The following is a 13,453-nucleotide window of genomic DNA, read 5'->3' as shown; positions in this document are numbered from 1 at the left end:
TGTACACTATCGGTGTCTACGGAAGTACATTCAGTCTATCTGCCAGCAGCGAGTCTTGTATCTTGTCTGTGCTGCCCATGATGCAAGGTCTGCGATGCATGCGTGTGGGTCTAACGTCTCTCGTGCGTGAATTCAAGCTGTTGCTTTAGAAGAACAAATATGTATGCCCTCATCTACGGGCCTCTAGTAGCATCTGTGCCTGTGTTCTTAGAAGTGTTCAAACCTTTGCCGTGCTTGCATTAACAATGGCATTTATGGGTAAAGGGCTACAAGTTCGAATTGCATCACAACTAGGAGCAGACTTACCTAATTAAAAAGAGGTGGCATGTACGTTGTTTATGTTAATTTGTAGTAATTAAAGCTTGCGAAGTTTATGCAAACCTAAATTCAGCTGTTGACAGTTGGCTTTAATACACGATATCCGTGATTCAAAAATACAACCCTAACAACCGCTGACTCCCTATAAATTAGGATCTGACGAGCAAAGCAACTCAAGGTTAATTTTTCTTGCCCCCGCACGTCCCAGCACAACCTATATAAGAATTTAACACAGTCAGGTATTATTTATAAAACGTGTTGCGAACAATGCGAGTCAGTTGGAAGGATGTGGATCTCCGGATAGTGGGACGCTGCGGAACGGATCATAGCCACACCCCGCACACTGCCTGCCCGCCTAGCAGTAATTGCTGGAGACATGAAGTTGGTGAGTTTAAGCGTAGGCTAAGCTGAGACGATTCAAACCAGATGTGTTCGAGTACCCGAAACAGGTGACCAACACGAGGTGACGATTTGAAAGGGAAACACTACTGTCACCCTATACGAGGTTAAGAGCACTGTTCTATGTATCGTACCCTGCAGGTACGGTTTCACTTACCTATGCAACCAGTAAGGCTCTCGTGTTGTGTTGGTAATTCTTCCTCGGTCTCCAGGCACATCCGTATCGGTAGAGTATCGCACGAGGGATACTTTGGTGTACGACCTGATGCGTAAGAATGTTTTCACTAGATCTATACTGGTGAGATCGACTCAGACATCTGTAACACGACCTACGCGCCGTGGCTATCCAAGGTCAAAAACATCGCCATTGGATACAGAATGTGGTCCATCGCCGTGATGTGCACGTTCTGGCTGGTGAGATGGTCAGAGATACAGCGAGGAATTCATACAGTGAACACCTCAACACCATTCATGACTGCTAAAAACTCAGACTAGAAGAGAAACTTTGCTTTATAAGCATTTGTCATGGTTGTTCTGCTTGTGGTACCTATGCAGTAGCCGCATAGAAATGGCCTCTTATGGCGCCACGACCCCTAAAGTCAGAAATGTAGGGACCCTCTCTTCAATCACGCTCGACCTGTAATCTTGTAGTGCTCTTCGAATATGTTTAAGGAAATGCGGGTGCAATCTGGCACGGCCCGGCGACATTACTGCTTAGAGCGTTGCAGGTGGACAATGCGCCTGCGCCGACCCATGGCTCGACCCACTCGTTCCAAAACCGATGACTTGTCTCCAGGCAGGGTCACCAACTCTTTGACTCGAGGGTTTTCTTCCAATCAAGAATCTTATTACTCCGCCACAGCCTGTTGAACCAACGGCCTCTTCCAGCCAATGAAGCAGAATTCACACGCTAATTTGCACGGGAGTAGCAAAAGCATGGCGGCCAGTAACGAGCGCGGCTGGGCCCTGATGTAGAGTAGTCCCACCTTGCTAGCTTGCCCCCAGTGGGGAGGTTGCGCGGCTGTTGTAGACGGGCCTTTTTGCGGAAGCTGTAGGTATAACCGTTGTCGCATCGCCACTTACTCTTGTCCCATCCCACTGTGGTGCCTGGATCCTGGTCATTCAAGATGGCTGGGTTCATATCTGCGTCATTTGCTGCAGCTCTTGCACTATGGGCGGGTGTCCATAACGAGAGAGACTCTTGCGTATGTAGAGCATTCATTATTTCCAGCTTTTATTCGGTGACTGATCAAGTGTAGTGTGCCTCTTTGGCTCGCACTTCCCTGGAATCCTACCTTCACTATCCGGGCCAGACAGCGTACAATGCTAGTCTTGAGTCATACTTTGATATCAAGCAGCAGTCGATAACACCAAACTGTATCGTTCAACCCAGGAACGCAAATGATGTTTCCATCGCAGTTAAGACTCTTACCTCCTTTTCAGAACCCTGCGAATTTGCGATTCGTAGTGGTGGGCACACGCCGTATGCTGGTGCGTCTAATATTAAGGATGGTGTGACCATCGATTTACAGTACATCAGTATCGTTCGGTACGATGCTGAAAGCAACTTTGTGGAGGTTGGTCCCGGTGCTAGGTGGAATGACGTGTTCACAGCCCTTGAGCCTTTGGGTGTTATTACGACTGGTGGCCGATCATCCACTGTTGGCGTCGGCGGACTGACGCTCGGCGGTGGCATCTCGTACTTTTCCCCGGAACATGGCCTAATATGCGATAACGTTCTGGAGTTCGAGGTTGTGCTCGCTGATGGCAACATAGTCACCGCCAGCAAGACCCACAACCCTGATCTCTTCACCGTCCTGAAAGGTGGAAACAATAACTTTGGAATCGTTACTCAATTCAAATTCCGAACGTTTGCATACGCTGGCATGTGGGGCGGTCTTGTCAGCTATCCAGAAGCCACTATTCAAGACCAGTTCAAGGCGCTTGTCAACTTTGCCGACAACATGAACGAAAATCCCAAGTCGGCTGTCATCGTAATGCCTTTCTACTCGTCGAGCATCGACAACCACCTGATCTTGAATGCCTATGATCATGCTGAGCCTGTTGTACGTCCTTCGGCTTACAACGACTTCCTTGCGATCCCTGGTAACATGTCCGACACCACCGCCCTAACAGACATGTCTAGTCTTGCGGCCGCTCTCGCTGCACCGACCACGATGAGCGTTCACTTCGGAACCTTGACTTTCGCCAACGATCTACGTGTGATGGTTGAGGCTCACAAGATCTATTTGGAAGTGGTTGCCAACTTGAAAACGAAGGTGACGGGTGAGTGGCAGATATACATCTTGTATCAGCCTCTTGCACCGGCATATTGGAAGGACAGCGCTGCGCGAGGTGGAAATGTTCTTGGGCTGGAGCGATTCAATGGCCAGACGCTATGTTGTAAGTGTCGACTGGTAAAGGCCAAATTTTCATCGTGCTCACCACCTCGTAGTGTATCAGCCTTATATGTCCTGGCAAGGCGCTGCACAAAATGAGCTCTTCCAGCAAGCCGGTGCAGACCTTATCAACAGGATTCGTACCTACGCGGTCAGCATCGGTGCCGATAACCCATATCTGTACCTCGACTACGCAGACATGACCCAAGATCCTTTAGTAGGGTATGGAGTGGAGAATGTCGAGAAGATGAAGGCTGCTGCGCAAAAGTATGACCCCCAAGGCATATTTCAGAAGCTCGTTCCTGGCGGCTTTAAGATATCTAAAGTCGCCTAAGGTCCAGCTTCGCATTGCCGGTGTCATCGGCCAAGTTATCATGCCTGCTCAGCTGTTCGACTGAACAACTCTAGAATGAACCAGCTTAGCGCTTTCCTAGGAAAGATGATGCCTGACTGCGTTACACCATTTTCGCGATGAGCAAGCATGAACGTCATCGTCTCGTTCAAAAGATAGGATCCAGACATATGCCCATAACATTCCTGTGGCGTTAGAATTACTGAGGCGTGCGTAGGTACGTACGTACGGTCACTGTAGACAGCCCAGAAGTCTAGGTAGCTGTAGAGCTCGCAATCTTGAGATGGAAGGCGCGCTGATTTTGCGAAAGAAAGTATGTATCTCGAGTGGAACCTAGTGGGAATTGAACGGACCAATATGGCACATCTCTGGACAGCGCAAGAGCTCTGTCAAATGATCGAGCAAACGATGTCGTATTTCCAAGTACCAGTCCTTGGGGCTTCCACATAAGTAAAGATATAGGTACTTGATGCGATCCAACAGAACAGCGCGCATGCTTCAAAGTCCGCTTAGGTTCTCAAGGTATGCCCAAAGAAAAGACCTTATGATACGAACGATCCAAGAGTAGTAAGAATGTGAGGCCTCTATGTAGTGAGTGTTGCAGAAAAACGTCGCAGCTGAGCGGCGGAACTAACGTGGGTTACCTACGTCATCACTGCAAGCGCGAAACTACCTAACTCGTGGCTCTCCAACGCTTACACAGTTGCTATCACCGTACACACTAAGTGGTTGAGGTACGCACATCTAGTCGTGCGACTTGTGAAGCAATTGCCTCACTGCCTTCTTGCTATAGAGGTACTGCTGGCGTTCAGAGGGGGACAAAGCCGCGGGGAGTAAGCCGGCGATCGGACCGCATCCAAGAGCCAATGCATCTCGCGCAACCCCTGAACATGCATGTCGGATACCATGGACATCGGATCCCCTGACGGAAGATAAGGCACTGGGCCACTGCGTTTGACTGGGCTGTGACAAGCGACCAGCGCTCGGCTGCAATTACCTACAAGGCCGGCTCTCAGGTTTCAGAAGACACGGCGGATAAGCGACCTTCAAGCTGGCCAACCTCAATACAGAACTTATACCTACTACGATGCTCAATACACAAATCTTGTCAAGCATTACCTAACTTGTAAGTAAAAAGACAATCTATAGGGTTTTTGTGTATCCCCTCTACTCTACTGCCACGGATGAATATCTTTAGTCTGCCGTTTATTCTGCAACGTGAGAGGCCAAATCCACCTCCAACCTAGGCTCCACATTTCGGAAACACAGCAAGTGCCGGCTCGAGTACGCGCAAGCAGCCAAGCTGTCATCTTTCGTGACATAGTGCTCGGCGGACCTCGTATCAGCTGCTAGGCTACGGTGCCTTGTTGTCAGTCCGTAACACGCCCACTGTTCATCTGCTGGTAAAACCGAAAGCGACCAGCAGTGCTTATCATCATTCGAGTTTGAGACCATACCTGCATCCAACTGCATCGCGTATGTGGAGACCTTTGATTCAACTCCATCAAGCATCTATCCTCAAAGTTATTTCCTGTGATTGCTCCGAAGCAATTCAACAACTTCCGCCCCGAAGCTATCGTTACCATCGCCATACCCATAGTCATATGCGCAGACCGTTACATGGTTTGCCGTTGTTTTCGATCTCTACTACACTTATACAATGGACCTCTACCGGGCAACATTTGCAGGCTCGCTGCTATTGAACAGCTTAGTACTTATTCAAACATACCGATCGCATAAGACCGAAAGCGTGGACTCTTTGACCCCAGAGAAGATCGAACATCGAGCGGGCATAGAGTCGGAAAGAGACAGTCTGCGCAAGTTGAAATGGCGATTTTTCCCCATATACCTGTTAGTTAACGCTGCCGACTGGCTGCAAGGTCCATACATCTATCCGATCTACAAAGGTACGACTGGCAACATTTGCCATCACAAAAAGCTGCTGACACCATCCAGATGAGAAGGGTCTCTCAGAAGAGACAGTGGCGTTCCTCTTCCTTATCGGATTCGTATCAGCAGGCATATCGGCCTCGTTCGCCGGAACGTTTGCGGATCGCTACGGTCGCCGGACAGCGTGTTTGGCATATTGCATTCTATACTCATTGTCTAGCTTCACTTTGCTTGCCGACGACATCCGAGTGCTTTTCTTAGGCCGTGTGCTCGGAGGAATCTGCGGAACTTTGCTTTGGAGTGTGTTCGAGAGCTGGCTAGTCGCAGAGTTCAATCAACTCATGCTCGAGGATACAAATGCAGTGCTCAGCGGTATCTTCAGCGCAATGACTATCTTGAACAGTCTTGTAGCGATCTGCGCGGGCATATTGGCTGAGTGGTTGGTCGGGCTGGTAGGAACTGCCAAAGCACCCTTTTTGGCTTCAATTGGATGTTTGTGTGTAGCATTTGCTGCGATCTCGAGGTTCTGGGTAAGTGGACCCAAACATCCACGACCTTCGAAAGGAACCTGACACTTCTAGGGCGAGAATTATGGTGCAAGCCGTCGTGGTGCGTCCGAAAATGCGGCGCTACTTCAGCAAGAAGAGGCAGAGTCAGCTGTAAATACCACCAAGTCAACGCTCAGATACATCTTTAGAGGTAAAACGAGAGAAGAGTCGTTTAATGTGGAAGTACTGACGCCCAGCAGATACGAACATACTCGTCCTGGCCTTGGTATCGTGTTTTTTTGAGGGCTCACTGTTTCTGTTCATCTTCTTCAAATTCCCGGCTTTGAAATTGTCGCACAAGCTTGCGGGTGGAGACGATGGTATGCTCTCGCACTTTCGCCTCTTTCAGGATTTTGCTGACCATCCCACAGATCTTCCGTTCGGACTGATCTTTGCGATACTCATGTGCTCCATGATGCTCGGTTCAATGCTGTACAACAACATCACGAACACATCTTCAACTTTCCCAGCAAAGCAGGTACTCATGGGAACTTTGGTAGTTGCATCTGCATGCTTCTTTGTTCCAGGCCACTTCCGCGATGAGCGTCTCACACTGTGGTGTTTCTGCATTTTTGAACTCTGCTGTGGTGTCTACTACCCAGTCATGGCGTCGATTAAGGGCAAGCTCATCGACGACAGCTCACGAGCAAGTGTGTACACAGTACTGCGCATTCCACTGAACGCGTTTGTTGTACTTGCCTTGAGCACTACTACAGAAGGTAAGCATACCTAAGCCTTTGACGCGGACACAAACATAGCTAATCCAGTTAGGCGAATCACATCGCGATGCAGTGTTTACAACATGCAGTGGTCTGTTGTTGGTGGCAGCGCTTGTTGTGCACAAGATTCTATCGTGAGGCGGAAAATTGGCTCTCAATCTGAACTGCCGGAATTAGCCTGTCAAATGACCATATATTCACCTCCACATCTCACCACCTTGCACGTGTTCGTGACGTCAAAACAGTCGCAGCGCCTTCCAGAAGCGTGTCGCGAGAGACGCGTAACTCTGCCGATCCCGTTGCATGAAACGCGGCTGTGGGGTCCAACGGCCCACCGTTCCCCGCTGTTCGGAAACCGAGCATGACCACCGCCTGGAACGTTAACCAACTACAAGGCTCAACCTCGCACGGAGACTGGAGAGCATGAGTGCTCGGCATCCGTCGCACCAGTCCTCTCGGTGGGGTCGATCTAATACCGCATCGTACCGCTCGCCAACGGCGCAGTATGTACCCTGGCCATGGATGTCAGGGTGACTTGGCGATACCTTGCAAGTCGCAGATACAGGTCCCGCCGATGTCTCCTGCTGTCTTCTGCACTTGGCAGTATGTGGTATCTGCCCGAGCCCGAGGTTCCAATGACCTGATCGAAGCTCCCGTGCTGCTATTGCTGCGACCAACATCCTCGACCTTCGTTCACAGACTCGTTCAACACTTGAGTCTACACATGCACAATATTGCCTTGATACCCCTGTATTGCTCTCTTACTTTCATTCTTGTAATTCATTATCATCATGATTAGGTCATCGACAGGTAAGTTGACTGAACGTCATGTCGTGACGGCACAACTAATACTCGCGAACAGGTCGAGTGGCCGCTATAGCAATCATCTTTCTTTTCGTTGTAGCCCTTTTCCAGAACAACAGCGCTGGGACATACGCCTTCCTACCCTCCCTCTCATCAACATCGAAGCTCCCCTCCTATCCCTCTACATGGCTGCGCGAACGCATGGCGCTCTCAGAAAAATCGTGGAAGAAGAGTGTTGAGCTGCGCGAGAAGATGGCCGCATCGCACCCAGCAAACCCAAAGGTTCCTTTCTTCCCGACCGACTTCTTGAAGTACCCATTCACAGTATGGGACTTCTTCCCTGCAACCTGGACATGTCCACACGATTTCCAGCGCGTAGGTCGTCTTGGCGATGGCGGCAAATGGGTCTGTGGTATGAGCATATATGAGAGCATACCGGCCCCGAAACCCATTAGTGCCGAAGCTGTCGAAGTGCGTGAAGCAGCCATCCAAGCCGCCGAGCAAGGTCTTATGATCTACAGCTTTGGCATCAACGGCGAGTCGTCGTTTGAAGCCGAGATGCTCGAACGTGTACCCAGCGCGCGTATTTGGGGCTATGACTTCTCGGTCGAGGGCTGGGGAAAGCAGATTCCGACATCCGAGCGACACCGCACGTTCTTCCAGAAAGTTGGGCTCGGTAATGAGGACAAGCATGATGCATCACCAGCGTTCTGGACACTGCCGGAACTAATGAAAGCGAATAACCACACGTACATTGACATTCTTAAAATCGACATCGAGGGCAGCGAATACGATGCGCTCGACACCTTCATGGATGCTTTCGATGGTGTCCAGAGCGCAAGCGGCAAGAGTGTATTGCCCATTGGGCAGGTTATGATCGAGCTGCATCTTGGTAATGGAGACATTACGGATAAAGTCGATTTTGAGAGGTTCAGGAAGTGGTGGGAAAGGCTGGAGAGAATGGGTATGAGGCCTGCATGGATAGAGATCAATCTCTTTGCTGTCACGCTTGGGAAACAGAAGAGCAACCCAAGGTGTACCGAGTATGTTTGGGTTAACGCGAAAGATGAGCGCAGTGTGCTGTGGCGATAGTATAGTGTCGTCTGATCCTCATGGCCTAGTTGAACATGTGCAAAAGCCGGGTGGCTCTTGGAAAAAGCATGTCCATACCAAGACCTGTGTCAACCAAGATGGTCGTCATTAAATTGATCAGCGATATGCATGGCATATTGATCTCATTAGGATTTAAACAAACTAGAAATATGGGGTCTGCAAGAAAAGCCATTGCTCACTGGGTGTAATCGATCTAGCGCGCGGTGAGCGTGGTTCTTACTTTGGCACATGGGATTGTCTTCTATATTTACAGCAATGCGAGACAGAGGTGGGCTTCATGCACGTTATTGTGAGAAACCTGGTGCGCGAGTCAAGCAGTCATACGCAGCGGAATGTTGGTTCGTACCTCGCATGTTCCAGCTGCTGAGTAGCAATGTGAACGGATGTCGAGGTGTGGAGGCGCAGTCAGGCCCGCTTTTCCCAGTTCCATACCTGCATAGGTACACAGCCCGATTTGGGTAGGAGGCTACTCTGCGCCCTTCCTGTTGCCTGCTCTACATCTACAAAGATTTGCACCCAAAAACGCAACTATGGGAGAGGTGCCTCACAGCGTGCCTCAAATTTTGGGTATAGGTCTGTTATGTGATCGTGGCGCAGCAGACCGCTCCTTCCCGAGTTCGTTAGCGCAAATGAGTCACTATGATATGATCGCACCGCCATACGACACATCCTACAATACGTGAATCCGCTGCGGAGTCATGATTTGAGTCCCGATCAGGTACAAGGTGGTATACTTGATAAATAATGGAAAGGTAGAGGTGATGTCCTAAGTTTTTATAAGTAGATTCAATTTGTTCTAACTGCTCAGCGACGTTTCTACAATTCTTCCAAGATCCCAAAGCTATGGAGGGCCATCATACGACTTCGGCTTCTAGGACCATTCCGGTGACATCTTACGAGACTGCACTTTGTATTCTACTGCCAGTCGAGCAGTGCGAGCACATTGACAACCTACGCGAGCTTTACGACAAAGCATATGGAGCATGGCCAGCTCATATAAACCTCGTATACCCATTCGTTGCGCCCGAGCATCTTCCGCAGGCACGACAGCAGATTCAAGCACAAATTCAGAGCAAGCTGAACTCTTTTACGTCACGTCAAGTCAAGCTCGAATCAGCCGTCCTTCTCCAGCAACGACACAACAGCACCGCAGTTCTACAAGAGTCTCGAGATTCATCAGGTGGTTCCTTGGACGAACTGCGATCTTTGTCCCTCGAGGCTCTTGGTCACAAACCCCAACCAAACAACTTCCACTTGACTGTGGGCCAAACTGAAGATAACTCACTAGCTTCACGCGAGTTTTTGTTATCCAAATTACAGCTACTACCAACCTTGAGTTTCGAGATTGGTCCATTGGTCATCCTTGTCCGCGAACGAACATCGGGCTCGCAACTTGCATATCGAATGCGACTGTGGGGTTTGATTGACACTATTTTTGCACCAACTAGATCTACGGTCCCAACACCGGAGTACTGGCTTAGAGAAAGTTCGTCTAGCGCTGTTGATGAAGAACAAGAGGACGATGAGGCCGAATCATCTCACCAAACAAAAAAATTCATCCGTACTATCAAATCTGGCAAATCTTTCTTCTTCGATAAAGTTTTGGGGATTTGGATCAAAGCGAAGATGATAGAACCAAGCCACATGAGACAAAATTCGCTTGTAGTATCAAGCTACAATGTCCTGGTCAAATCCGAATTCCCACCAGCCCAGAACCGCGATCCGCTTCTGATCCGGACGTTGCTGTCAGATACAGCAGAAGCAGATATCACCGTTCTGCAAGAAGTATCTGATAACTTTCTCTCGGCCCTCCTCAACCATCCAGATATCCAGAAACAGTATCCGTTCAGCTCTCATGGGCCGCCAAGCCAACCGGACATTGGCCCACTGCCCAGCCTACGGAACGTTGTCATTATTAGCAAGTGGCCATTTCGATGGGACTCAGTTCCATTCCACAGAAGACACAAGGGTGCTGTAGTTGCAACTTTTGATTCTGCCGCTATTGGTGGTTCTTTGGTCGTTGCAGGAATTCATCTCACGTGCGGCTTAACCGATGGCTCCGTTGCCGCGAAGAAGATACAGATACAGAAGCTCTTCAACTATTTAACCTACCAACACAGTGATAGCCCATGGATCGTTGCTGGAGACTTCAATCTAACAACTTCAGTCCACACCATCGACAATGCATTGGAGCTCAGGTCGATCACTGGCCAGACGAAACACACTCTTGCTGCTGTCGAAGACCAGCTACGCGGAGACGGCCTTCTAGATGCGTGGGTAGTCACTCGTAATGAGCGGATTAGCAGTGTGATCAGTGTTGACACCAACGCATTGTTCGACGGAGAGGAAGGGGCTACTTTCGATCCAAGAAACAATATACTTGCGGCTGAATCGTCTGGAACGTCCCAAAATAGACCGCAACGATACGACCGTATCCTTGTCCGGCCACGGGATAAACTTCAGATCACCGGCTTTAGGATGTTCGGGCTACCCGCAGGTGTCGACGGTACAAACGTGGTTCCGAGTGACCACTATGGAGTGAGAGCTTCCATGCAACTTTGCAGACCCCCCGAACAACTCTCTCCAGATCATCATGAATTGTTAAAGAGTTTCAAAGTGGCTTTCCAGAATCGCTCCCATCTAGCTCTTCCAGATCTGGAGTCCGCATTGCAGGAAAATCACATGTTTCTAAGCGAGGAAGAGAGGACGAAACGGCAAGCGGCGTTCCATTTACTGAGAGAAGCGGTACTTGGTAAATTCTGCAACGAAAGTTCAGTGTCGGCTGATGTTCCACTAAGAATTGTACCAGTGGGCTCTTTCGCGCTGAATGTCGATACGTCGACATCGGACATCGACTGCCTTTGCATTGGTTCCATTAGCTCAAAGATCTTCTTCAAGCTCGCACGCCAAAGACTACAGAGGGCTGAGACCTACGGCATTCGCATACTCCGGAAGGTCGAGGCAAGTACAGGGACAATGCTCGAACTTTCTGTCAATGATGTAGTTATGGATTTACAATACTGCCCTGCCGCTCGAATTGTGGAGAGGTGAGTCAGTATCTTGTGTTGATTGAAAATCTGCTAATGCGTATAGATGGTCGGAAATCGATGGATTGGCTCCATCAGATCCGATATTCAACCTCTCAATCCTCTCTTTGCGAAAACTGAAGCCTTACCGCGACTTAGCTTACATCAAACGTACATTGCCTGATCTCAGTACGTTCAGCGTGGCGTATCGGGCCATCAAACTTTGGGCTTTTCAACGTGGCATCTACTCCTCGAAGTTTGGGTATCTAGGAGGCATACACATTACTCAGATGTTGTCTTGGGTCTACAAGCGCGTTGCGCACGATGTCGCTACCCATGGAGACCATCTTATCGCAGTCGGCGATCTCGTAGCAACTTTCTTCCATTATTACGCAAACTTCAACTGGGCTAACGATATGGTCTTTGATGTCTTTTTCCACAGGCACAAGCCGCGCTATCATCGGACTACGCGGGAGCCGATGGTGATTTTGGGATTACATCCCCCCAATTCGAACATAGCGCATACATCGACGTTGCCAGGGTTATTGACACTGGTGAAGGAGTTCAAGACTGCAGATTCGCGGTTGTCAGACCCCTCCACGACCTGGCAGAGTTTCTTCATGCCTACTGGTATACACACTTTCGATGGCATGGGAATTGGCGAGACGGAGTTCCTGCAAGCCTACAAGAGCTATGTGCGCATTGACATACACTTCTGGGGCCGTACGCTCGCAAAAGGCAAAGGGTTAGTAGGCTGGGTAGAATCGCGTTGCCTACCACTCGTTATCGGTACGCACTGCTTATTATGAGAACTAAGCGAGACCTAACCGTTCCAGACATCCACAGAAACTTTCCAGAATCCAACATCCGATTGTGGCCTGCACGTTTCGCCGACAATGAGCTTCACCAGCTTGATGAGAATAAGGACTATAATGGCTGTTACCTCATTGGCCTTCAAGGACTCACTAATGCAAATCTGATGTTCACAAACAGAGACGAGCGGCAAGCTGCAAAGCAGTCTTTGGACAAGATTATCGAAGGGTTCCTCACTCAGCTCAGGATGGATGAGAAGAACTATGACGCGAACAGTTCATGGATCGATGCATCAATCGTTACGCAACGCGACCTCCGTAAACTTCAATTAGATAAGCGCGACTGGGGCGTCTTTGCAATGGAGATCGAGCCTGACTCGGACGAGGAAGAGGAGCTGGACGACGTCAACACCGACGATGTCGAACTACCCAAGCAGCCGATGCGTTGTAAGCCGAAGTCATCATCGAAGCCCGTGTCCATGATGAAGCTACGACCAGCTTCCGACGTTCTCAATCGTCTGCGCTGGGATCCAAGTCTCGATCCTACAGACTATATCATCGGCTACGAGGACCGGTTTATCGGTACAAAAGAAATCAGTCTCGAGAAGTGGAAGACCGAGCAGACAGACGAGGAGTTCATTCCTCAGCACCGCATCTTGTTCTTCCGCAAAAAGGTCGGTGGTGCAGGTAACAGTAAGGGTGAAGTGGTTTGGGAGCGTGCGACGAGAATCGACAAGGTGTTTGGTAGCGGCGCTGGCGCTGGATTGTAAGCGACACACTTTGCCTGCGTATAGTACTTGCCTCTCACGTTGCAGGATAAACGGCGGACTAAGGATGTAAGCCAAATACACCTTACAACAGCAGAGTAGGGGAAACACCGAAACAGCTCTACGACGTGCTCTTTTTTGCCTACAATCTGGGTGATAGTTAAGTAGGTTTTAGCTTTGAGTATTATAATAGCTATGAGTTCTACGTTGAAGTCACCTAGCCTCAAATGTGAGAGCTTGCATACCCGCTGGCCACTCGAAGTTCGTTACTGTCTCATGCTACAGGATATGACGTCAGTGCATTTA

The 13,453-nt window shown here is 49.5% G+C and overlaps 4 protein-coding genes across 4 annotated transcripts; all 4 read left to right on the top strand.

Annotated features, from left to right (window-relative positions):
- Positions 1 to 1,844: 1,844 nt before the first annotated feature.
- C7974DRAFT_374351 (uncharacterized protein) lies at positions 1,845 to 3,450 on the top strand (the record flags this gene model as incomplete). The annotated part of the gene is made up of 3 exons (XM_046140149.1): positions 1,845 to 1,922; positions 1,977 to 3,120; positions 3,173 to 3,450. The coding sequence occupies 3 exons, from the start codon at positions 1,845 to 1,847 to the stop codon at positions 3,448 to 3,450; spliced, it is 1,500 nt and encodes a 499-aa protein (XP_045998913.1).
- A 1,678-nt stretch (positions 3,451 to 5,128) lies between these two features.
- Positions 5,129 to 6,763, top strand: C7974DRAFT_432560 (uncharacterized protein; the record flags this gene model as incomplete). The annotated part of the gene is made up of 6 exons (XM_046144861.1): positions 5,129 to 5,375; positions 5,425 to 5,888; positions 5,940 to 6,057; positions 6,107 to 6,226; positions 6,278 to 6,625; positions 6,678 to 6,763. The coding sequence occupies 6 exons, from the start codon at positions 5,129 to 5,131 to the stop codon at positions 6,761 to 6,763; spliced, it is 1,383 nt and encodes a 460-aa protein (XP_045998912.1).
- A 331-nt stretch (positions 6,764 to 7,094) lies between these two features.
- Positions 7,095 to 8,813, top strand: C7974DRAFT_355456 (methyltransferase domain-containing protein). The gene is made up of 2 exons (XM_046139573.1): positions 7,095 to 7,435; positions 7,488 to 8,813. The coding sequence occupies exons 1-2, from the start codon at positions 7,417 to 7,419 to the stop codon at positions 8,519 to 8,521; spliced, it is 1,053 nt and encodes a 350-aa protein (XP_045998911.1). The 5' UTR covers positions 7,095 to 7,416; the 3' UTR covers positions 8,522 to 8,813.
- A 244-nt stretch (positions 8,814 to 9,057) lies between these two features.
- Positions 9,058 to 13,339, top strand: C7974DRAFT_390010 (uncharacterized protein). The gene is made up of 3 exons (XM_046141436.1): positions 9,058 to 11,589; positions 11,636 to 12,357; positions 12,405 to 13,339. Exons 1-3 carry the CDS (start codon positions 9,386 to 9,388, stop codon positions 13,148 to 13,150), a joined length of 3,672 nt encoding a protein of 1,223 aa, XP_045998910.1. The 5' UTR covers positions 9,058 to 9,385; the 3' UTR covers positions 13,151 to 13,339.
- Positions 13,340 to 13,453: the final 114 nt, after the last annotated feature.

This window comes from Boeremia exigua (genome assembly GCF_020726555.1).
Source record: "Boeremia exigua strain MPI-SDFR-AT-0100 chromosome Unknown C7974scaffold_4, whole genome shotgun sequence".
NCBI classification, from domain to species: Eukaryota; Fungi; Ascomycota; class Dothideomycetes; order Pleosporales; family Didymellaceae; genus Boeremia; species Boeremia exigua.
The sequence above is the reverse complement of the archived record's forward strand: the minus strand, read 5'-3'. Positions and strand labels throughout refer to the sequence as shown.